Consider the following 24,596-nt stretch of genomic DNA (forward strand, 5'->3'; position numbering starts at 1 on the left):
TTGTGATTGGCTGTTGAATATCATTCTTGGTTGCGAGAATTTGGATTTAACAATTGATTTATTGATGGATTGATTGATTTATTTATCGTGTTTTGATTTATTTTGTAAACAACCACTAAAAAAGAGGAGATTTGTGCTTAAAAAATGAAATCAGGGTAAAAAAAGGTCTTCAAATTTTTAGATATTTGAAAATGTAACAATAAATATTTATGTTTTCTTTGCTATGTTTATTATTTGTTATTAAATAAAATTATATCATTTTTATATTAGGAATTACATATTATTTGTATTCTATTCATTAATGATCATAAAAAGAAGTGTATTTTAAAAGGTATAAAACATTTTATATCATGTTTAATATCATAATTTTGAAGAGTTAAAGAGACTTCTAGTAATTACAGGAAGTTAAAAAATGGTGTTTTTAAATTTTAGCTATTAAAAAGCTTATTAAAATTTTTAATTTTGACTGTCAAATTTACCTAATTAAATTATTAAGTATTCTCTTATAAAACCTTAGGTGCAATATTTATATAATATTCTTACGGTCTGTGGTAAGAAAAAGGAAATTTGGATTTTAATTAAAAATAATATTTATATCAAGTAAAGTCTAATTATCCTATGTATATTTCCTTACCTTTGTTACTTAATTATTAAGCATTGTAATTGTAACATGGAAGATCATTCTGCAGTGAAGTTTGATGTTTAAGTGATTGTATAATATGTTAATTCTTCATTGAATGTGTTTCTACTTATAACATTTTATAAATGAATCTGTAACTTGCGGTTTTAATAACATGCGTTGAAAAGTTAATAAAACTATGGCAACAGTTTGCTTTCAAAAAAATATCTATCGATAAAATTTTTATATGGCCATCAATTATTATTTATTTATTTGGAAATAATGAAGAGAAATAATATATTTGTCAATCTAAGCACGTTATGATAAACAATAACATTGAAATGATAAAAATTCATGTTACAGAAAATTTATTTTCGAATAGTTGAATACTCACTTTTATGAGGATTATTAGATTTTTGATTACAGATTATTTACCACTGCATTTTAATAGTTACGTCAAGTGACAAGTATATATACAGGGTGATTCTAAAAAGATGGGCAAAATTTTAGGAACTGATAGTACACACCCAAGCAAACAATTTTTATCAAAGAATGCATGGTCAAAAACAAAACGCAAAGGTGCTGGCACATTTGGAAAGTTGTGAAATGCAAACATGAAAGCTCAATTCCTGTTGCGAGTTACTGCGCTGCGTTACTTGTCGCCAAGCTTTCGACCGCTGAAGGGAAAGTTCGTGATATATGCCTGGTGTGTTTCAGAATGTTCGCCTATCTTTTCTTCGCCGCTGCCGGCCACTGTTTTGAACACTTATTGTAATCACATGCCATTAAATTTGCTTTTATAACTTAACTTCATCGTTCTTTGTGTGTTTTTGCCTCATGTAAGAACATAAACTTTGATGCCCACTAGCGGTTTTGCATTTTGTTTTTGATCATGCATTCTTTGATAAAAATTGTTTGCTTGGGTGTGTACTATCACTTCCTAAAATTTTGCCCATCTTTTTAGAATCACTTTTTAGAATATATATCTATATATTTTTTAACTTGCCACTGCTTTATTAGAAAAAAAAATTATTTAAGTATATAAAACTATATATTTGGAGCATACAAGAGTAAAATTCTTGATTTTGAAATTATCTTTGATTTAGAAATTATCAATCAAAAAGATTCCTTAAAATTTTAATTATATTTATATAATAAGTTGAAGGAAATATTAGGAAAGGAAAAAATTTTTAAATAGTCATTCCTTGTCAAATCGATTACTTTTGGACCCACCCCTCTGCAATTTTAGTGAAATTTGGGGGAACAAACACAATTTTTAGGTTGAAAACTGTCCAAGTTATAGCCATTTGAAAAAATGCATCTTTCATTTAAAAAAACAAACTTGCATCAGAAAAAAACTTGCATCATACACCATTGCAAAGCTAAGAAATAGACCTTTCATTTGATATCTCATATGTCCTTCTGAGGCTAGGTCAACTTTCAAAGCAACCTGATTTGGCTTTTGACCTGAAATATGTGGTCTCAAAAAATTACTAAAAAGATTTTTTTTTACTGCAATATTTGTCTACACATTTACAAATTTGTAGCATGAAAATAGAAATTTTTTAAAAATAATATTAATTATTGCAAACCAAAATTTTTATTAATGGAAGGCGATCTGCTGTACAACTTTTTTTCCCCTCTAAGACATTTGACACAATATGCATGAAAAAGTAATTAAAAAGCCTAAAATTCTTAAACCAATATATATATCAAAGATCATTCATATCAAAAATATTATTTATCCCATACTTTTGGCTCCTTAAAATGTATCTAAAATAACAATTTTATTTTTAGCAAGTGTACTATATTTTTTTTAATTAAAAAATGGTGTATACCTTTAAATATGGAAAAAAAAGTTTAATTAGTTACAAGATATGAATAACATTTATTTCATAGAAAATATTTTATAAGACTTAAAGGAAAAATTATGTTTATTAACTCTGTAACAATATGTTATAAACAGAATTAGTAATTAATTAAAAATATAAATATCATAAAATTTAATGAATAGTTATCTTTGTGATTACTATTTTTATCTCATTCGGCAGTATGAAATAATCCTGACCTGTATGTGCATCAACCTTCTAACTGATGTGTGTTTTATTCACTTTCTAGATTAAAGGCTTCTGTGGGCATGAGTATGACAGCGAGGGTCCATGAGGCTGTAGAAAACTTACTTTAACTTCTTTGTAGTTTATATTTACATCTAAAATATATCGTACTCACTATTGCCTGTCCTTCAAAATAACAACATACCCTCGAATATCTTTTAAGGGCAGTTCTAAAGGATTTAACAACACTTATTTACTGGTTTCAGACAATGAATATTTTGTGTACCAGGGATTGTGCAAGCATTTCTGTGTGGCTTTTAAAAAAAATGTCTATGTGATTTTATAGTACACAAAATTTGTTTATTGATAACAATATTAAAAAGTTTTAGTAATTTACTTTAATTTTTATTGAATTAAAGTTTGTTTGTTTGTTTTTTTTTTTTTTTGTAGGATTGTTTTGCGTTGAATGAATATCTAATTTGAATTGGTCTAAATGTTGCTGGCATAAATTTCTTTTTTTTTAAGTTCTAGGTAAATGCTGAAACATAAAGGGAAAAAAAATTTACTGTACAACTACATCTTTTTTAAGTTAAAAGGGCATTTATTTTTTTTATTTCTTTATGCTTTGTTTAGAAACATGAAAAAGACCAAAGAACATCTTAAGGAATTGTGCACCTCATTTCAAATCAGCTTAAATAAATAGAATTAAATTGTTTATTCATTATTATTTGAATTAACAGTATTTGTTTATGCTTACATGGTTAATGCTTCTTTATAGCCTAAAATAATGTGTTGTTTTATAATCAAATGGAGAAGTGTATTATTTCTTCTCAATCTAAATCAACTTTAGTTTAAATGATAATAAAAAGTATATTAAATGCTTAATTTATTAACCATTTATATTAATGTTAATGTACTCAAGTGTCTCAAAGTTTGGTATGAAATAATAGCTAATACTAAAAAAGGAGCTGTTTTTGTACATTTTCTTAAAAAAAGCTACAAGTAAAGTTTTATTTTTGCTTATTTTATAATAATAAATTATCCTTTCATACTATTAAAAAGGAGTATATTTGGACACAGAATTTTATACAAAAAAATATATGAAACATAACTTTAATCGATACACTCACAAGCACTTATAATAAAAAATTAACAAGTACAAAAGAGACAATTGAAACAAAACAAAATTTAAAATAATATTTTTATAAAGTGAATCTTTTACTCGTGGGATAGATCATCTTCACTAGGGGTGCACAACCTACGGCCCGCGAGCCACATACAAACAAAATGAAAAAAAAAAAAAAAAATTTTCTTGAGTAATTAAAAAAACTCCAAAATTTGAAATTAAATAGTTTTTGAGACATTCAATCTCAATCATTCTGGTTCTTCGATTGCTTTTTTTTCATCATTTTTAATTTTAATAGTTTTAATTTTAATAATTTTTAACCCTCATAAACTTTCTTTAAATCAAAGTTTTTAACTTTGATTTATTTTAATAACTACTCATAGAATATTTATTTTTTTAAAATTTAATTCTATGAACTAATTTTTTAATGTTAAAATTTATGCTAAAATGGACTTTTGTATTATGTAATATGATAAAAAAAACATGAATTTTCCTATAGTTTAATTATTTTAATTTTTTTTTAATATTCTGATTGTGTTTTTTCTCCTAAGTAATCAGTTTTGCAGTTTCTAAGTTTAAACGTTTAAAGTTATTTAATTTTTTGCAAAGGTATTACAAGGTTAACTGAAAAAAAGAAAAGAATTTAGTGCAATGATGTTTATGTAACAATTGCTGTCAATATGTCTAAATACTTTGTCATGCAGCACTTCATTGGTCTACCTGCGCTACATGTGGCCCTTCACTTAAAACGGTTGTGCACCCCTAATCTTCACTAATAAAATTCAAATACATTCACATTTTATCTATACTACAAGGTTCACGTAGTCTTTTAAAAAAAAATTATTGTAGACAATAATGTAACAGAGAAGCTCTTTTTAATTTGAAATGAAATATTTTTACTTTAAAATAAGTTGTTTAAAAAGTCGAAGCTTCACAACTCACCATAATCATATAAAAATTAAAAACATTTTGTGGTGATTATGAACATAATACAACATTCTTTCTGGATTTTCCGCCATTTTTTTAAGGATCATACGAACCTTGTACTCAGTACACAAGAACATTAAAACAATTACTTCACAGTAAGCAATCTTTATGTGCAGCGAATTTCTAAAAATATACAGATCTCAAAATACATTCATTTTGTAGAAACCCTCAAAGTCTAATTTAAAATATAAGATCATAATTTTTAACTTGTTTATATTGAATACTGATAATTTGTAACATGAATAAACAAGGTTTTGTATACGTAAAAAAAGTTTTTCAATGCTTTTATGTGCTATGATAAAATCCAAGATACGAAAATTGGTGTCAAAGTTTCTTAATTTCTAAGCAGTCAAGAAAAGTTTAGGCTCATAAGAGTTGCAATAAAAAATATATAAATTGAGTTCAATATTTTCTTGGGGTGGCACTTCTTAAATTAAAGTGTCGGTTAAAACTAGTAACAAACCCCTAAAACTCCTCCTTTTTTTTTAATTTGTGCTTTATTTAACGCCTATAATTCTAGTATGTTAACTAACAAAATTAAAACTAATTAGTAAACTTCTGATCGCTTAATTAATTTATTTTTAATTAATATTTGCCTTAAAAATGATAAGTATCTTTATGCAATTTAATAAAAACAAAAATCTGCCACACTACTTTTCATTCAATTACATTCTTGCTCCTGAAAGTTAGCCCCCTGAATTTATGTAGATCCCTAATAGACGGTACATTAAAAATTCCATGATGAGTGCCCTCTCTATAATTATATATATACTATCTAGAAACCTAATGAGGAAGCAGAGAAGAGTTTAAAAGAAATTATTAGTGATTGTTAGAAATTTTAATGGCAACATAAAATTTTAACTACTGCTTCCTAACCAGTGGTATTGCATTTTCCTCGCTTAAATGTTAACTCATAACCCCTACTAAATAGATTTTGTGGCTGCATTCTTAAAAAAGTTTTATAAAATATATGTTAAAGGTAATAATTTTGGAACACCATGCATAATGTCATTAAATATTAGATTGGAATAAATGGACGTATCATAAGCAGCATCATTAAATGTATGTTAAATGGGGGTCATTTTTAAAAATTGTTAACATTCCTAATACTTTCAATAATAGTTTCGTATACAAATTTCAAACCGAGAAATCCGGCAATCTCATTACATTTTCCATTACACATAAAACAATCTATTCTACATAAACCTCAATTACATTTTTATGTCTTAGAAAATAATATGACTGGTAAAATGTAAAAAGTAAGGTGTAAATGAAAATAATAGTTCGTAAAGTAATTTGAAATGCCGCATTTAGCGAACGCACTTGAATGCAGAACTGCAACTTGATTAACAGTTTATATCCTTTCATTTTAAAGTTGCGTCCACATTACGTTCGTCAATATTACTTTTCAACTCTTCTACTCACAAGAGTTTGGCATTGTTAATTTTACAGAACCGCACACGATAAAAAAGAAATCAAGAAAATTAGCCATTTCCAAGAACTTGCAACATCAGCATTTGCATGCAAATGGTCTCTTTCATGTTCATCTTCTGAAAAAAAAAAAAAAAAGCAATAACGAATTTAAGAAGCAGTTTTAGTATTATAAATTGCATAAACAAATCAACACAATTTTGCAAGAAAACTATCGTGCTTACAGAAAAATATGGAACCGGTCAAATAGGCATTGAATAAAAAAAAATCTGAAAATGCGAATAAAACATTTTAAAAAGGTGCATTTTCTGTTACCAAACTCGATGCATTGCCCTGATACTCACCCCAACCCTAGAGTGTAGAGCAGGAGTTGGATTTGGTCTCTTTAGAAACCTTTTTTTTTTTTTTTGAAATATTAAACACATTCATTTTTATTTCTTAGAACTGACTTTTAATCTCAAATATAGCTATTTGAGCCTCGATGGCTCAGGGGAAAGAGCGTTCGCTTTCCAATGAGGGGGTCATTTTGTGTAAGTTAATTTTTTATTTTTGTTCTCTAGCTTTAGTGAAACAAAACCTTCCACCTTAATGATATTCGCTGAAATTTTGTGGATAAATGAGTTAACTAGGCGCGGATAAAAGAGAAATTAAGTGAAATTTTAAGTATAACTAAATTATGGTGATGTTGATGGTCAGATATATTTCAATGGACTAGATTCTTGAAAGTGTTGATACGTTTTCGGCTATACCGTATGCATAACCTGAGATTTTTTGAAAACTATTTTAATAAATTTTTTTAATTAAAAATGTATAATGTATTAATTTTACCTTTTCAGAATTCTTCATTGCAAGCACTGACAAATAGCTTGCAAGAATAAGGAGAGAGATTAACAATAACCATACTTTATTAATACTATATTGCAGAAAAAGGAATTAAAATTTATAAATTTAAAAATAAAAATAATTTCGAACTGTAACGGAATTCCTGTTTAAGCTAGAAATAATAAATATAAGCGTTAATGTATATTTAAATATTTAATACATAGTGAAACAAAAAAAAAGATGACATAAACTGCATTAGTAAATATTTACTTAAAAAGAAAATCCTTCAACTCTAGTAATAAATAAATAAATTAAAGAAGCAACATTAAATTTCATTATTTGAATTTTTGATCATTAACACATAGATTGTAACGATGATGGACTGATATTTTTCAATGGACTAGATTTATGAAAATACTGATTTGTTTTAATGCAATAACGAATTATAAAATCATCCATCCTATATCAAAATGTATAAAATTTCTATGCAATCTGCGACTTACTTTAATTAAGTAATTAGGTTGTAATGAAGCATTATTTTAATTTAAAAGTAAGTGGAATAAAATAGTATTTTCTATGAACCACCACTGATTTCAGCCGAAAAGAAATGTTGATTCGCTGTAAAGAGCTACATAATCATTTCTTCAGATATTTTAATGATAAATAACAACGTTTGAAGTTTTAAAATCTTTCTTTCATTTTGCACACATTCTCAGAACCGTAAATTTAATTCACAAAATTTTTACTGATAATTTACAAAGGATGTTCATACGATATACGTGATATCAAAACTAAAAGAGCATTGAAATAGCCTTAGCGGATAGAGACGGCACGTTTCCCTTCGGCACATTTGACGTCATAACCAATCAGGGATCGTTTTTGATTGCATCACTTACGGAGGCCTTTTGGGGCAATTTAAATGTTTAATAACTAAATAAATTAACATTTGCCGAAAAAAACAATCAGATTTTCGGTTTCGGGAGAGAATTTCCAATAAGTTAGGTATGAAAATAAAAAAATTTATGATATGCTGTAATTGTCCATTCCGCATCCGGCTTGCACTGACCACAGTGCTCACGCGAAATATTCTTAGTGGTAGACAGATCATGGGTTAGAGTCCCCTTGCCGTCAGGCTAACCGTGGGAGGTTCTCGTGGTCTTCCGCTCCATATAACGCAAATGTGGGTTAGTTCCATGAAAAAGTCCTCAACGTAGGCAAATTTCTCCCAATACTTGATCCAGGAGTTCCCTTGTCTTCTGGATTGGGCTCAAAATTACAAGGCTACGGAGTTGAACATTAGCAGTCGTAAACCCAAAAATTGGGTGGCTGTTCAAAGACGGTTGTAAAATAAAATAAAATATAACCATTTATATAGTGTGACTATAGCATTATCTGAAGAGCAAAATGCAAAAAAGAAAAAAAAACTAGAGATCGTATTGGGGTATTCTTTTATTTTTTTTTGGAAAATCCAAATCTGCAATTAAAATATAATTTAATGATAGCAAAATTAACCCCAAACCAACCCCCAGGGGTTAAGGATGAGGTCAATTTTGATATCATTAAATGCATCTTTGAAAATTTCACGCGTGTGCTTCTAAGTTTTCTGATCCAATTAGTATTTCTCGAGATACTTGACCATTTTCATATTTTTCAGACACCTTACACGACTCATTCAAAATGTACAAAATTTAAATTTATTATGAGTAATGTTTTGACTTTAAAATTATATATCATTGTGACAATTATAAAATTTTATACTAAACGAAAATTATTTAATTTCCTAGTGTTATTTTTGAAACGATCATCTTTATCAAGGTTTGTTCTTGAAATAAAAGTTGAGACAAAACTACCTAATTTATTATCTTTTCTCCAAAACAGTCTAAAAATATGAAAATGCGCCAGCCGAGGAATTTTGTTATTACTGAGAAAAATGAGTAAAAATATTTTACGTTTAAACTAAACTTTCTGCTCTAAATAAATCTAATTTCCTCTCCAACAAAAGATTTCTAACACTTAAAATTCAACAAATTATTAAAGTTATTTTCTTTTATCACTAGAAATCTATTGGCGTTGCAATGATTTCCGCGTAATTTTTTAAAAATATAAATGCAATGCTTCCTGTTAAATCAGCCGTCTTAGTGATAAAAACTTCTTGCTTGCATTCATGTCTATTTTTATAACGAGAAAAGCATTGCAAAATGCAAAGCATTGCGTTCCAAGAAATCTCTATCACTTACTAGGTCTTTCTACGATGAAGAAATTTCTTAAATGAAAACGTTTTCCGATTTTAATCAAATGAATAGAATTAAAAGAATATGTAGTAATGTTTAGTTATCCAAAAAAACAAATCGACAAACTCTTTTAAAATTTGATTATAAAAAAAAATGGAAACCCAACTAATGTAAGTTCTATATAAAACCATTGAGTTAATCGCTATTATTATTAATAAATTTATTAAAAACTTCTTTGTTAACTAAATTTATATTTTTACCATGCGCTAACAGGACAAGTCATGTTTCTTTTTTAAACAAATGTTAGCTTTCTAAAACCATAAAATTGTATAATTGGGTATAATATAGCCTACGTCACAGGTTGTGTTGTTCCTACTAAATTTAACCCATGAACGGCATTTTCTGCGAGCCTAACTTCAAGTCACAAATAAGCAAACGAAGTGTTCGATCGTTTAAATAGCTGCTCGCCAGATTTTATTGCATTATAAAGAAAAGTTATTGAAACTAAATACAACTAAATAAACAACAAATAAAACAAATAACAACAACTACTAATAACAATAACTAAATAAACAACAACTAAATTCCATTCGTTTAGCATTGCGTCATATGTTGTTCCTACTAAATCGAAGTAGTTGTGTTTTTTTTCATATTATACCCAATTAAATATCAACCTTATTAATTATTTTAATATTATTACCTTGAGCACATTCATTTTCGGGCCAATCCAAGGTAACTAACAAATCGAACAGTAGTGCAGCAAGAACGCGAGGTATAAGATCGCTATTCACGCTTCTGTTTTCATATCTTATAATCTGACAATCTTATTACGAAAATATTTTAAATCATTCTTGAAAGATTCCGGCGCGTTTAAGTTCATTTGAATTTGCTTACTCGCTATATAGTAGTAGTAGTTGTAGATCATTTACGTCGCACTAGTAGTTGTAGATCATTTACGTCGCACTAGAGCTGCACAATGGGCTATTGGCGACGGTCACGGAAACATCCCTAAACATGATTCGAAGACATGCCATCACTATTTTGATCCTCTGCAGAGGGGATGGCACCCCCGCTTAGGTAGCCCGACGACCTGCACGCGAAGTCTATTTTATCTTATTTTATTTTATAACCGTCGTTGAACAGCCGACCCAATTTCATGGGTTTACGACTACTTACGTTCAACTCCGTAGCCTTGTAATTTTGATCCAATCCAGAAGACAAGGAAACTCCTGGATCAGTACCCCCAGAGATATTGATTTGTTGTGGGAACATGGAGGATTTTGAGACTCGACAGATTTAACGTGCATCAGTCCCGATTTACTACACGGGGAGTCTTCGGCCGGCGAGGATCGAACCCACGACCTCTTGGATATGGGCCCAGCGCCCTACCAACCAGGCTATCCCGGCCCTCGCAATACAATTTTATCTGCAGTAAAGATATTTTCCTTAAAAAATTGTTTACTAATTTTAAGTACAGAACCATTTGTAAATTTGTATCAAACTTAACCAGTCAGTTTTGGATTTGATTTGATTTGTTCATTTACGTCGCACTAGAGCTGCACAATGGGCTATTGGCGACAGTCTGGGAAACATCCTGGAGGATGATCCGAAGACATGCCATCACAATTTTGATCCTCAGCAGAGGGGATGGCACTCCCGCTTCGGTAGCCCGACGACTTGCACGCGAAGTCTAGCACTTTACGGTAGAACAGTTTAACGAGGACCAATACCGCACACCCTCGGTCCCTACGCAGACTGATCCAAGTAGTCACTCACCCGCACACTAACAGCAGCCGGTGATTTGCTGGGAACCGTGTCTTAACGATCAGTCCACTGCAGGACCTCGCTATATAGATTACTAAAAATCTATATAGCGAGTTATCTAGTACGTTTTGTGTTTTCGTTAGTATTTTTCCTGCATTTTATTGTCTGTTTTTTGCTTGATTTGCTTTTTTTCGTATATTTTTCACTTAATGTGTTCTATTTTCGTTTAAAATTTTTTTAGTGCTCCGCACACTATTGTATTGATATATTTTGCTTTGGCTATATTAATGCAATATTAGAAAGCACTCCTTTTTGCGGATATAATCGTGTGAGCTGATGATGAGATTATATCTTTTCAATATTTTGTTTTGCGGCTTTTTAATAATTTTTTTTAAATAAATTCTTTTTTTAAATATTTTTAAAAATATTTTATTTTAATAACTTTTCTTTTTTTCTTTTCATTAATTTTTATTATTTACCATGCTTTCTCTATATTTTTAAACTTGTTTTATGAGTTCTATATACTTGCAGCTTATGCGCAGTAAATAAAACTTTAACTTTATTTATTTAACTTTAATAAAACTTTAATTAAGAAAATTCGTTTTCTTAATTTCTTTGGTTTTTTCTCTCTTTTCTTTGTCTTTATTGTGATATATATATATATATATATATATATATATATATATATATATATATATATATATATATATATATATATATATATATATATATATATATATATATATATATATATATATATAACAAAATAAATAAGTACAAGAAAACACGAAGAAAATTAAGAAAACAGGTAAAATTATGTGGTAAAATTATTTACTAAAAATTTCTTTATTAATTTATACAATTTTTCAATGTGCAAATCAATTTCGGGCAAATCCGTGGCTAAAATTATCTACTAAAATAATTTTTCTTTGTTCATTTTTATAATTTTTCCAAGTGCAAATCCATTTCGGGCAAATCCGTGTTAAAATTATCTACTAAATTTTTTTTTCTTTGATAATTTATGTAATTTTTTCATGTGCAAATCTGTTTCGGGCAAATCCGTGGCTAAAATTATTTGCAAAACAGGCAATTTATGTTTCTCTCTTCTATTTTATATTTTTTCTTAAATAAATATTTATTTTCTAATGTTATTTATGGTCAACTTTTTAAATTATCCAGTATAATATTACCTTGCCCACATCCATTTTGGGCCCATCCTTGGTAACTAACAAATCAATGCACAGCATAACAAATTACTTCAGCAATGCAGTAAGAACGGCACTTTAAATTGCTCTAGTTACACTCAATTTGCGCTTTTGTTTTCATATTTTGTAATCTGGCAATCTTGTTGCGAAAATAATTTTAAATCATTCTCAAAAAATTTTCCGTTCATGTAAGTACATCTGATTTCGCTACTCGCTTTATAGATTTTGTTTTATACTGTTTTTTCTTTTTATTTTATTTTATTTTCTGTTTTTACGTGTTATTTTTACTTATTGTGTTCCATTTTATTTGTTGTAATTTTTGTAAAAAAATTTTTTTGAGTGCTCCTCACACTATTGTATTAATATATTTTGCTTTGGCTATATTGATACAATATCAGCAAGCACTCTTTTTTGCGGATATAATCGTGTGAGCTGATGAAAAGATTATATCCTTTATTTTCCGGTTTTTTTAAAAAAGTTCATCCTTTTTTTTCCTTTTTTTTTTAATCAGTTTTTTTTTTTTTTTTTTTTTTTTTCATTATTATATACTACTTTTACCAATATACTACTATATACTACCCCCCTACTTTTTCACATGTCTATAATTTTCCTTTGTTTTATCTTCATTTTGAACTTATATATATATACAGTCAAACCTCGATATCTCGAACTTGAAGGGAGAAGAGAAAAAATTCGAGATACCGAAAATTTGAATTATCGAAAATCACATGTAATCGATGGTAGAATAAAGAAAAATGCTCTTTACATACCTGCTTTACTATTCCATATTTATTCTAAAAACAATTTTTACACTTGAAAAGATTCAATTGTTGTTTGCTTTAGATATGTGTAAGGAAGTTTATCTATATCACTTTCTAAGTGAACTATAGCTTTAAATGTCTCCTCTGACATATTCGGTTGCCTCTCAGTAAATCTCCTTACAATGTTCACTGCAGAAAGTGCTTGTTTGAGAATTGGTTATGATTATGAGAATTGATTTTCTAATCTCAAAATTTTTTTCGGAATATTTTTTTTATTTTCAGAAAAAAAAAATCTACTCTATTTATGGGAAAAAATTCAAGTTATCGAGCGATTAGAAAAAAAATTTCATTTCGAGTTAGCGAGGTTCGACTGTATATATATATATATATATATACACACAACTTACCACAATCTATTTCATCAGATCCATCTTGGCACTCTGGAAAAAAATCACAGTAAAATTGTCGCTCAATGCAGCTGCCATCTTCACATTGAAATTCGTTTTCCTTGCACGCCTCCGATGCTTGAAAAAAATGACAAAATGAAGAAATCAAAATTTTTCAGAAACAAATAATATGAAGAAAAAAAAATTAAAGTCAATTCCTACTTATATCAACAAAGAAGATTTTTATTTCAGTTACTTTTTATTAAATAATTACTCCCCATCCCCTATAAAACCAAAACTAATTAATTAAACTTAATTGGTGAATTAATATTTGAAAAACCTATATTAACATCCACTGTAAAGTTTTAAAAAGAGTATTTGAATTTTGGTGGCTGAATAAGAAGTATTTTATTAACAATTGAAAATTTGAACAAGGTATATAATTATATATCAGAAAAAGCAAGTTTGGAGGAATTGGGTATAATATGAAAAAAACACAACTACTTCGATTTAGTAGGAACAACATATGACGCAATGCTAAACGAATGGAATTTAGTTGTTGTTTATTTAGTTATTGTTATTAGTAGTTGTTGTTATTTGTTTTAGTTGTTGTTTATTTAGTTGTATTTAGTTTCAATAACTTTTCTTTATAATGCAATAAAATCTGGCGAGCAGCTATTTAAACGATCGAACACTTCGTTTGTTTATTTGTGGCTTGAAGTTAGACTCGCAGAAAATGCCGTTCATGGGTTAAATTTAGTAGGAACAACACAACCTGTGACGTAGGCTATATTATACCCAATTGAAGGGGAAAATTAAGGCGCGTGGTATCAGGCAACTATAAAAGTATAAATTTGGTGACGTGGACAGCACGTGCTACCACGTAATGATCTTTATTGAATTTATCTGACACAGAGAATATAAAATAATTAAATATTTAAATGTGCGCAATGAACTTTTTTTTCTGTTGTTGTTCAAATAGAGCTATAATAAGTTAGAAATTATCACTGATGTAATCTTTAAAATATGTAGAAAACTGAATCGCTTATAGTAAAATTTAAAACAATGATTAAACGCTTAACAGATCAGAAAATTCCATTTCGTTTTTTGCCCATCCTTATTTAATTGATAAATTATTAATTGAAAAAACTGTATTAAAATCAAGTGTCATCCACTAAAAGTTTTAAAAAAATGTATATGAACTTGAGTGGTTGTATAAAAAGTATTTTATTAACGATTGAAAATTCGAAAAAGATATAGGGAGAGTGAATTGAAAAAAGTTGAGCAATTGAAAAAAGTAGAGCAATTTTTAGAAATTCATAAAGGAGCTTGTTGGTATCAAACATTTACAATTATGTATAGTTGTTAATTCAAAGACTTAAGGCCTCCACACTATTTCAAGTGGTATAGTTAAATAACATTGGTACAGAGCTGCCAACTACTACGCTTTTTACTAAATATTTCATACATACATTGCAAATAATTGCGTATTGTAATACAAATAATTGCGTATTGTAATACAAATAATTGCGCATATAATTCAAATATTTCATTTGGTAGATAGTTTTAAACAAAAGTTTTCAATGTTTTTATTTATTTTGCCAAAATTTTTATAAGTTTGTACGAGAAAGTCAGAGTGAAGAGTTTCGGAGTAGAGAGTTTAGCAGGAGAAACTCCAGACCATAATTCTATACCGCTGATACGCATGGATGCAAATATTTATTGGTAGGTAGAATATTATTTTTTAAAAAAATTCTACAAATTATTTCTTGTGCTACAATACTCACTAAATTACTTACTAATTTAGTCATTTTTATAAGTCTGAAGAGGTGGGTATAATCAAAGAAGATTTTGTTTCAACTTAACTGTTAACATCATTAGAATCAAGGGTGCCGGCAGAATAATATGAATGGGGGTGCAACCCTCTGACAAACTAACCTCCCCCCCCCAAAAAAAATTTAAAGATATTCTGTTATTACATTTTGTTTTGTTATTACGTATACTTTCATCTGTTAAATTTTTTCAAGATACATTTCTTCATTGTTAACAAGATATTTTAAAAAAAGTACGAATTTCTTGTAGTTGCAAATTTTGCATCCATAAAATGTATTGATGGTACTGGCATAGCTACTGACTTTGAAGCACAAATAACTACAAACAGTAGTTTCGTATACTAACGTGTTTGTGCAAGCTTAACATTGGTATTTATTGTGTTGTTGAAGTCTTACAGTTGTGAGAAGTCAGTTTGTGTTATACACCTTTGTTAAAGTAAATAACATATGGAAAACATAATATTATTTATATTTTATTAAATGAAATTTAAAAATATAGCTTAGATATCTGCCCAAGAAAAAAATATTTTTTTGACAGTTTAGATAAAAAATTTATTCGACTTATGAATAGATTTTACTAATTGAGTGCATTCTGATATTTTTTGTAGAAAAAAGTAACTTTAAGTAAGTATTTTTTTACAGATTTATGTATACAATTTTTAAAAGAATTTTTTTAAGTCTTCAATCAGTATTTACAATAAGGAATTTCCGAGAGCAGTAGGGTTACCAGGGGGGTGCAAGTGCAACCCCCTGCCGGCGCCCTTGATTAGAACGATGGATCGAAGTGACGTGTATATATTTTAAGAGTACAATCCTGGTTCTCGTATCCATACCTACTCAATTTCCATAGTTTTAGAAAACAATTGTCTCCTTGCCAGAAAAGTTAATGCATTGATATTTTAAAAGAGTTGAAAAAGAATTTCCACCACTACGTATAAATAAATTAAACATATATATAAAAGATATAGATTAATTATTAAAGATATGATAAAAGCCTAGAAAAAAGTCAGTTTTTATTAATAAAAATTCTGCCTAAATCCATTACCACTGCAACTCTCAAATATTGGAGCGTATGCATAGTAAACCAGAGTTGAAAGCTAACGTACATCAAGAGGAAAAAGAGCTAAATCTGGTTTTAAAAAAACATATCATTGTAGCTTATTTTCGGGAGGATTAAAATATCCATCATCGTTATCTTTTTGACAGTTATATATATGCATTGATCGAAAAGAAGAAGTTAATTACTTCTTTCAAAGTTTGGTACCAGCAATTTTGAAATCATTCTTTAGGATTGCAATAGTTTTATTAGAATATTTAGATAGTCGTGTCGTAAATAAATGATCTTACGAATTGAGCCAACAGTTTCGCCACGTAAAATCTTCAATAGCATTTTCTGCCAAAAGAAAGACAGGTTAATAGAAATGGCATGGAAGTGTTTGCATAATTTTGCCCAACCCCTGTATATGAGACGTGGTAGCTCACTTCCAAATGAGGTTCGAATCCTAGCAATGGTCAATATGAATTCTGCTCCCGGGTCACACCGACAGCAGTGCTGACGTAAAATATCCTCAGTGGTAGACGGATCATGGGTCGGAGTCCCCTTGTCATCAGGTGGAAGGTTTTCGTGCTTTTCCTCACCATGTAACACAAATATGGGTTAATTCCTTCAAAAAGTCCTCCACGGAGGCAAATTTCTCCTAATTCTTGACGCAGGACTTCCCTTGTCTTTTGGATTATGCTCAAAATCCCAAGGCTACTGAGTTGAACATTGGTAATCGTTGGATCAGTTGTTCAACGACGGTTATAAAATAAAATTTAAAAAAAAATCTGTATACATGAATGTTTGTTTCTTACACAAGTAAATAGTAATAGATAGTTTAGTTGTAAATAAAGTTAGAGGCTTAGTCTCCCCCTGAAAACCAGCTACAAATGAAATTTCTTTACTACCAGTTTTTTTTTCCTCCCCATCTTGCTTTCAGGCCTGTACCAGACATTTTTTCATAATTTAACAATTATTATCATTTCAAATTAATTCATTTTATTATAAGTAATACACAGACTGATTTATTTATTCTCACATACTTGGAGCAGAGGAAATAGCTTCAGTAGCCAATTCATAATCAGAATGGATCGCTTCTGTGTTTTCTCCGTACTCTGCATACTCATCTGCATAGTATGGATCCCAATTTAGGGTAGAGTCATGATCATGGTCATGATGTAAAGAATGATCACTTTCTGCAGGAGGAGATGGTGACGTTTGAAAACGTTCGAGGGGATTCAAGGAATCTGGTTGGACATCGGGTCGCACGTGATGATTGGAATGCGTCATCTGAGCGAGTATAATTGGCATGACTGAAAGCATTAATAGAATCACCATCTTTATGTAACGTGAGCTGAAAAAGGAACAAAAAAAAAATACTTAGATCTCACAAAAAATGCATTATATTTTATTTGTCATTATCGAATTTCGATGTCTCATTAATCCTTTCAGGACTGTGATCACAAATACGTGATCATGTGATTCTTCCTTCATGGCCCCCGTTATCATTTATGAAACGAACCTTTCTGACTCCAACAACCCAAAATACACAGACGTGATCTCAATTACGTATTTTCGTATGGATGGTTGACTGAATGTAAACAATAATAAGCTTCCCGAAACCGAAAGAAATTTAGAAAGCTTCCGGTGTATCCTTCCGCTTATGTTATGTTTACGAGGTCCTGTGTGAACAGGCTTATTATTCTAGGGAAGTTTTATTATTACGATTTTTATCAAAATTTATGCACAATTTTTACCATTCATAAACGATTTCTGTCCCACAGTGGACTGATCGTTAAGACACGGTTCCCAGCAGATCGCCGAAGTCAAGCATAACTGGCTACGGTCAGTGTGCGGGTGGGTGACCACTTGGATCAGTCTGCGTAGGGACCGAGGGTGTGCGGTATTGGTCCTCGTTAAACTGTGCTACCATAAAGTGCTCGACTTCGCGCGCAGGTCGTCGGACTACCGAAGCGGGGGTGCCATCCCTTCCGCAGAGGATCAAAATTGTGATGGCATGTCTTCGGATCATCCTCCGGAATGTTTCCCAGACCGTCGCCAATAGCCCATTGTGCAGCTCTAGTGCGACGTAAAGTAACACCAACATAAACGATTTCTGTAATTTATAAATTCTAAGAGAATGTGAGCCTGAAACAAATTTAACAAAATCACAGCATAAATAAAGTATAATGTTAGCCATGTTTTGAGTGCTATCTCTTATTTCGCTATATTTGTGTAAAATAGCACCGTTTGTTATTTTTCGAGTAGCAACAAAGCCTGCTTGCAGAGTCCTCCGAATTCATCTGTTGTTTGTTTCGTTGAAATTTAAGATTGAAAAAACGTGTTATATTGAAAACACTGCTAGTATAATGATATTGGATGGTGCGTTTTTCAACGCTTAGGCGAAAAAATCAGATGAAAATAGTAACCAGGAGGTCTTGCGACGAATCTTAGCTTAGCTTTACACAGTTAACCATCCATTACATCTCGAATTAATATACTTATACTAATTAGCACGTATATTCTCAATGCATGCCGGAAGCGCTTCACTTTCGATCCTGAAGTGGTTAATAAAAATGCTTAATGACCCAATTAATCGACATCCGAGATTGTTGCAGAATATCATTGTATCTGTTTATCAACAAAACAAAAAAAAGAAAAAAGAAGTTTTTATAGCTATAAATTTATTTTAAAAACATATCAAATTGGTAGACAAACTCTCACAAACAGAGTGACTAACGAAAAGAATGGATACAAAATAATCGGCTTCAACAGAAGCTCTTTAAACAGATAAAGGATGACGTCATGATCCACACGATAATGACCAACTTCTAATGAAAAGAAACTGGCCGATATTGCCGATACCCGCAGACCATGACGTTACCGACGTAAGTTGAATGCAAAGCGATCGTCATCTTAAAGGACTGACGAAAATCGAACCTATAACCTTTATGTTATTTAATCAATCAAAATAGAAAGAAAAAAAAACCTTTCAGCATTAATTTATCTAACGTTTAATTTCCTTTTAATCTTTATCATATTGCACAGTTTATCTATCGTAATTGTGGAATGGGGATAGAACATAAAACATAGATGTTTTGTGGGTGAATTTTCACAAATATAGTTAAGTTACACAAAACTCGTTTAGGTTAACCCTTTTTACTCCGATATCTCCTCTGAGAAAACACTGCAATTCAATCTAAGACTTAAAATATTTATATCTTAATATTTAGTAGCTGCTTTATTCTATGATAGCTAACAAGTGTTAGAGTTTATATTAGAGTTATAGTCTACATTAGTGTTATACTCTATATTCTACTATATTAGAGTTATAGTCTACATTAGTGTTATAGTCCATATTCTATATTAGAGTTGTAGCAAGTATTAGAGTCTCAGTATCAAAGGTAAAGAGTTACGATATACAGGATAGGTAGCGTTAAACACAGAGGAACTGTTGCAATTGTATGAAGAAAGTTATGATTATATTATGTGTGTTAAATTGCCGTGTTTGCCTTTGTTTAATTAGCATGTTCAACCCGTTGAGCGACATGCGTATTTCCTGGAAACGCTCGTATTGTGTGGTATAGCAATGCGATGTTCTCTTTTAAATGATAGAAGCAAATAATAATTTTATTTGTAATAAATAAATATTAAGTAAATTTCAAATAAATGTTCAATAATTACTTAAAGCAATGTAACTTTTTTTTTGGGAGGGGGGGGGGGTATATTTCACACTGTCAGTAACCGCATTTGTTACATTAAACATATCCATATTGACGACACCACTTCTTATTATTTTCTCTTATACATTAATTCCCCTGAGAAAGGCAATTACCTGGCTCTTCCACTAAGCTCTTCAATTGTGTCAGCATATGCCTTTCAGTTTTGAGCATGATTTCGTAGTGTTTCTGAGTATAAATATATTAATTCTTAACTTTTTTGTTTATTCTGCCTGTGCGAAGAACGGGTATTCAGCTAGTTACTTATAAATGAAACGGTGATTATTTTTCATAAAAAATTACATAAAATGTTGATTAATATTGATTATAATTTATATCAATGAAATGATGATTAATAACAATTAAGTGAAATGTTGCTTTATATTAATTATAATTAATATGAATGAAATATTGATTAATATTAATTGTAATACCAAGCAAGAGTCCTTCTGTGTTTGTGCTCAAACAGTATATATATATATATATATATATATATATATATATATATATATATATATATATATATATATATATATATATATATATATATATATATATATATATGTTTTTGTTCTAGCTTCATATTGAAATGAATTTTTGTTTCGTCTCCTGAGTCAATTGTATAACTGCTAGAATTTATTATTATTTATAAATGAAGTATAAATGAATGAATAAATGAAGTGGTGGTTATTTTTTATTATAAATGTTTTATTATAAAAGTAAATATAATGTCGATTAATATTAATTAAAATTGAAATGAATGTAATGTTGATTAATATTAATTAAAATTGATATGAATGTAGTGTTGATTAATATTAATTATAAATAGAAGTAAATGTAATGTCGATCAATATTAATTAAAATTTATACGAATGGAATGTTGATTAATATTAATAATGACACGCAAACGATCTCAACTTTGCTTACTACATTATTATGCTGAAGCAGATATTTCTGATCTTGTTCTAACTTTATGTAACTAATTTCGTTTCGTCAAATGATCCATAATATTATTCTTAGAAATGAATATTAATTATAATTGATATAAATAGAATGCTAATTAAAATTAATTATGAAATTCCTAAATGTAGACTCACCTCACTTAATCTTTATACAAAGAATTTGCTCTGGAACGTGCAATATTAGTTTCCAGCGGACGTTCTAATTCCTTTTTGAATTCAATTGCAGAGAAGAACGGCACTAAAAAAGACGTGATCGGGCGCTGTTCCTGATAAAAACAACTGCTGTACAATCCATTTTTACCCATGCTGTAGACGAGGAGGCACAACAGGAAACTAGCTCTGATGATAAGAATTCTTTTAATAAATGTTTTTTTCAATTGGTATGAGTAAGAATTCTGAAGAAAAAAAGTGTCTTCAAATCGCTAATATTTATGTCCATATCGGTTCAATATCAGATATCAATTCAAACTTGACCCACTGAAACCAAGGTCAGAAGTGTTATTTTGGTGCTAAAGCAGAGGAACTTTTTCTTTCACAACAATCACCTAATTGTACTAAGTTTTCACCCAATCATAACTCTAAGCATGTGTTCAAGTTATCGAATCAAGTTACGTGAGAAACGTTTCTTTTTAATACATTTTAAAAACAACAAATACATTTTATAGCAAAAGTTTATTTACCGCTATTATAATTTTAAGGTGTCCAGTGGTCCCTGAAAACTATAACAATGACAAATAAATTTTTGTTATCATATATATTTCATGTTTTTAAAATGTTAACATGAAATATTCATGATCACAGCAATAATTCGGTAACTCAGACACATACTTTGTGTTATGTTATGGACCATGTTATTTTTCACTTCTTTGATGATAAGTTAACAACTGCGATAGAAATTTTAAGGGACTACTGGAGGCATTGTAATTTTGGTGGGCCAATGAACACTGGAGTTCAACTCATTTTTTCCCAGGCGCAAAAAATGGTTTCTATATGTAAAACAACTCTGGATGGCTATGGTAAATACACTTTTGTCTATACCTATTGGATTCTGTTAACACCTTGTAGTCTTTTTCGGAACCGCAAGTTTAGATAGCAAATTTTAAACCAGTAGGACATTAGCAAGTGCATATTGTATGTGAAGTGGCATACTGCTGCTCTTTGTCGCTTAAAGAATAGTTGTTGCTAAGAATTCGAAAACTTTAAAAAGCTTTATTTAGTTTTACATTTCTAGTGATTTGTAACATTTGTTGAATTAGCGCCGGGCATTAGCAAGTACAACCTTAGACTGCATATTCTAAATCAGTGGTTACCAACTGGCGGCCCGCGAAGTCCTTTTTTTGTGGCCCGTGAACTAAAATATATTAGTTGTCATTTTTTTGAGGACAATTTTTGTAAGAAATCTATATGGGTTTTAAATAATTTCAAGTTTTATATCTTAACAATTTGATATCTGTTGGACATTAATTGTTTAAAAGTGCGCATTAAAGTAATTATAGCCAGGAGTTTTAATATGCAATTAAATATTTTATAAAATCTATTTCTTACTTTAATTTGTAATGCAATACTTTTGTTTTGCACAAATTGATAAAAATCTGACAGTAATATTTAATGTTCGTTCAAACATAAAAGAGTCCTATATGAAATTTTGATGAAGTTGAGGCCCGCCATTTGACTAGTGTTTTTAATTGCGGTTGTTAAAAATCCGTAAACTTTAAAAAGCATCAATTAATTTTAAATTTCTATTGGTTTGTTGCATTTGTTGAAATAGTGTAGGATATCAAGTGCGACCTTAGATTATATATTCTAAGTGAAGTGACATACTTCTTCTCTTTGCTACTCAAAGAATAGTGGTTGTTAAAAATCCGTAAACTTTAAAAAGCATCAATTAATTTTAAATTTCTATTGGTTTGTTGCATTTGTTGAAATAGTGTAGGATATTATCAAGTGCGACCTTAGATTATATATTCTAAGTGAAGTGACATACTTCTTCTCTTTCCTATTCAAAGAATAGTGGTTGTTAAAAATCCGTGAACTTTAAAAAGCATCAATTAATTTTAAATTTCTATTGGTTTGTTGCATTTGTTGAAATAGTGTAGGATATTATCAAGTGCGACCTTAGATTATATATTCTAAGTGAAGTGACATACTTCTTCTCTTTCCTATTCAAAGAATAGTGGTTGTTAAAAATCCGTGAACTTTAAAAAGCATCAATTAATTTTAAATTTCTATTGGTTTGTTGCATTTGTTGAAATAGTGTAGGATATTATCAAGTGCGACCTTAGATTATATATTCTAAGTGAAGTGACATACTTCTTCTCTTTCCTATTCAAAGAATAGTGGTTGTTAAAAATCCGTGAACTTTAAAAAGCATCAATTAATTTTAAATTTCTATTGGTTTGTTGCATTTGTTGAAATAGTGTAGGATATTATCAAGTGCGACCTTAGATTATATATTCTAAGTGAAGTGACATACTTCTTCTCTTTCCTATTCAAAGAATAGTGGTTGTTAAAAATCCGTAAACTTTAAAAAGCATCAATTAATTTTAAATTTCTATTGGTTTGTTGCATTTGTTGAAATAGTGTAGGATATTATCAAGTGCGACCTTAGATTATATATTCTAAGTGAAGTGACATACTTCTTCTCTTTCCTATTCAAAGAATAGTGGTTGTTAAAAATCCGTAAACTTTAAAAAGCATCAATTAATTTTAAATTTCTATTGGTTTGTTGCATTTGTTGAAATAGTGTAGGATATTATCAAGTGCGACCTTAGATTATATATTCTAAGTGAAGTGACATACTTCTTCTCTTTCCTATTCAAAGAATAGTGGTTGTTAAAAATCCGTGAACTTTAAAAAGCATCAATTAATTTTAAATTTCTATTGGTTTGTTGCATTTGTTGAAATAGTGTAGGATATTATCAAGTGCGACCTTAGATTATATATTCTAAGTGAAGTGACATACTTCTTCTCTTTCCTATTCAAAGAATAGTGGTTGTTAAAAATCCGTAAACTTTAAAAAGCATCAATTAATTTTAAATTTCTATTGGTTTGTTGCATTTGTTGAAATAGTGTAGGATATTATCAAGTGCGACCTTAGATTATATATTCTAAGTGAAGTGACATACTTCTTCTCTTTCCTATTCAAAGAATAGTGGTTGTTAAAAATCCGTGAACTTTAAAAAGCATCAATTAATTTTAAATTTCTATTGGTTTGTTGCATTTGTTGAAATAGTGTAGGATATTATCAAGTGCGACCTTAGATTATATATTCTAAGTGAAGTGACATACTTCTTCTCTTTCCTATTCAAAGAATAGTGGTTGTTAAAAATCCGTAAACTTTAAAAAGCATCAATTAATTTTAAATTTCTATTGGTTTGTTGCATTTGTTGAAATAGTGTAGGATATTATCAAGTGCGACCTTAGATTATATATTCTAAGTGAAGTGACATACTTCTTCTCTTTCCTATTCAAAGAATAGTGGTTGTTAAAAATCCGTAAACTTTAAAAAGCATCAATTAATTTTAAATTTCTATTGGTTTGTTGCATTTGTTGAAATAGTGTAGGATATTATCAAGTGCGACCTTAGATTATATATTCTAAGTGAAGTGACATACTTCTTCTCTTTCCTATTCAAAGAATAGTGGTTGTTAAAAATCCG

At 29.4% G+C, this 24,596-nt stretch overlaps 1 protein-coding gene and 1 long non-coding RNA gene across 3 annotated transcripts; one reads left to right on the forward strand and one right to left on the reverse strand.

The window, feature by feature from the left end:
- The first annotated feature begins 25 nt into the window (after window positions 1-25).
- Window positions 26-6,185, forward strand: LOC139426420 (uncharacterized). 2 transcript variants are annotated; one of them, XR_011637686.2, is made up of 2 exons: window positions 26-165; window positions 2,738-6,185. It is a non-coding gene; the product is annotated as an uncharacterized LOC139426420 (long non-coding RNA). The 2 variants fall into 2 exon arrangements; XR_011637685.2 differs by having other exon boundaries at window positions 56-155.
- On the reverse strand, window positions 3,771-21,501 carry LOC107454540 (uncharacterized). The gene is made up of 4 exons (XM_016071767.5): window positions 21,074-21,501; window positions 17,301-17,611; window positions 13,408-13,524; window positions 3,771-6,336 (listed from the first exon to the last, which is right to left on the reverse strand). Exons 2-4 carry the CDS (start codon window positions 17,593-17,595, stop codon window positions 6,233-6,235), a joined length of 516 nt encoding a protein of 171 aa, XP_015927253.2. The 5' UTR covers window positions 17,596-17,611; window positions 21,074-21,501; the 3' UTR covers window positions 3,771-6,232.
- Window positions 21,502-24,596: the final 3,095 nt, after the last annotated feature.

The sequence above is a fragment of the Parasteatoda tepidariorum genome, chromosome 5 (assembly GCF_982258835.1).
Source record: "Parasteatoda tepidariorum strain Cologne lab strain chromosome 5, Ptep-v5.0, whole genome shotgun sequence".
Classification (NCBI taxonomy): Eukaryota; Metazoa; Arthropoda; class Arachnida; order Araneae; family Theridiidae; genus Parasteatoda; species Parasteatoda tepidariorum.

Coding starts and splice junctions, on each gene's coding strand:
- LOC107454540 (XM_016071767.5), bottom strand. CDS start 17,595: ATGGTGATTCTATTAATGCTTTCAGTCATGCCAATTATACTCGCTCAG. Junction 13,525..17,300: donor AGCTATTTCCTCTGCTCCAA/GTATGTGAGAAT, acceptor ATTTTTTTCAAG/CATCGGAGGCGTGCAAGGAA. Junction 6,337..13,407: donor ATCTGATGAAATAGATTGTG/GTAAGTTGTGTG, acceptor TTTTTTTTTCAG/AAGATGAACATGAAAGAGAC.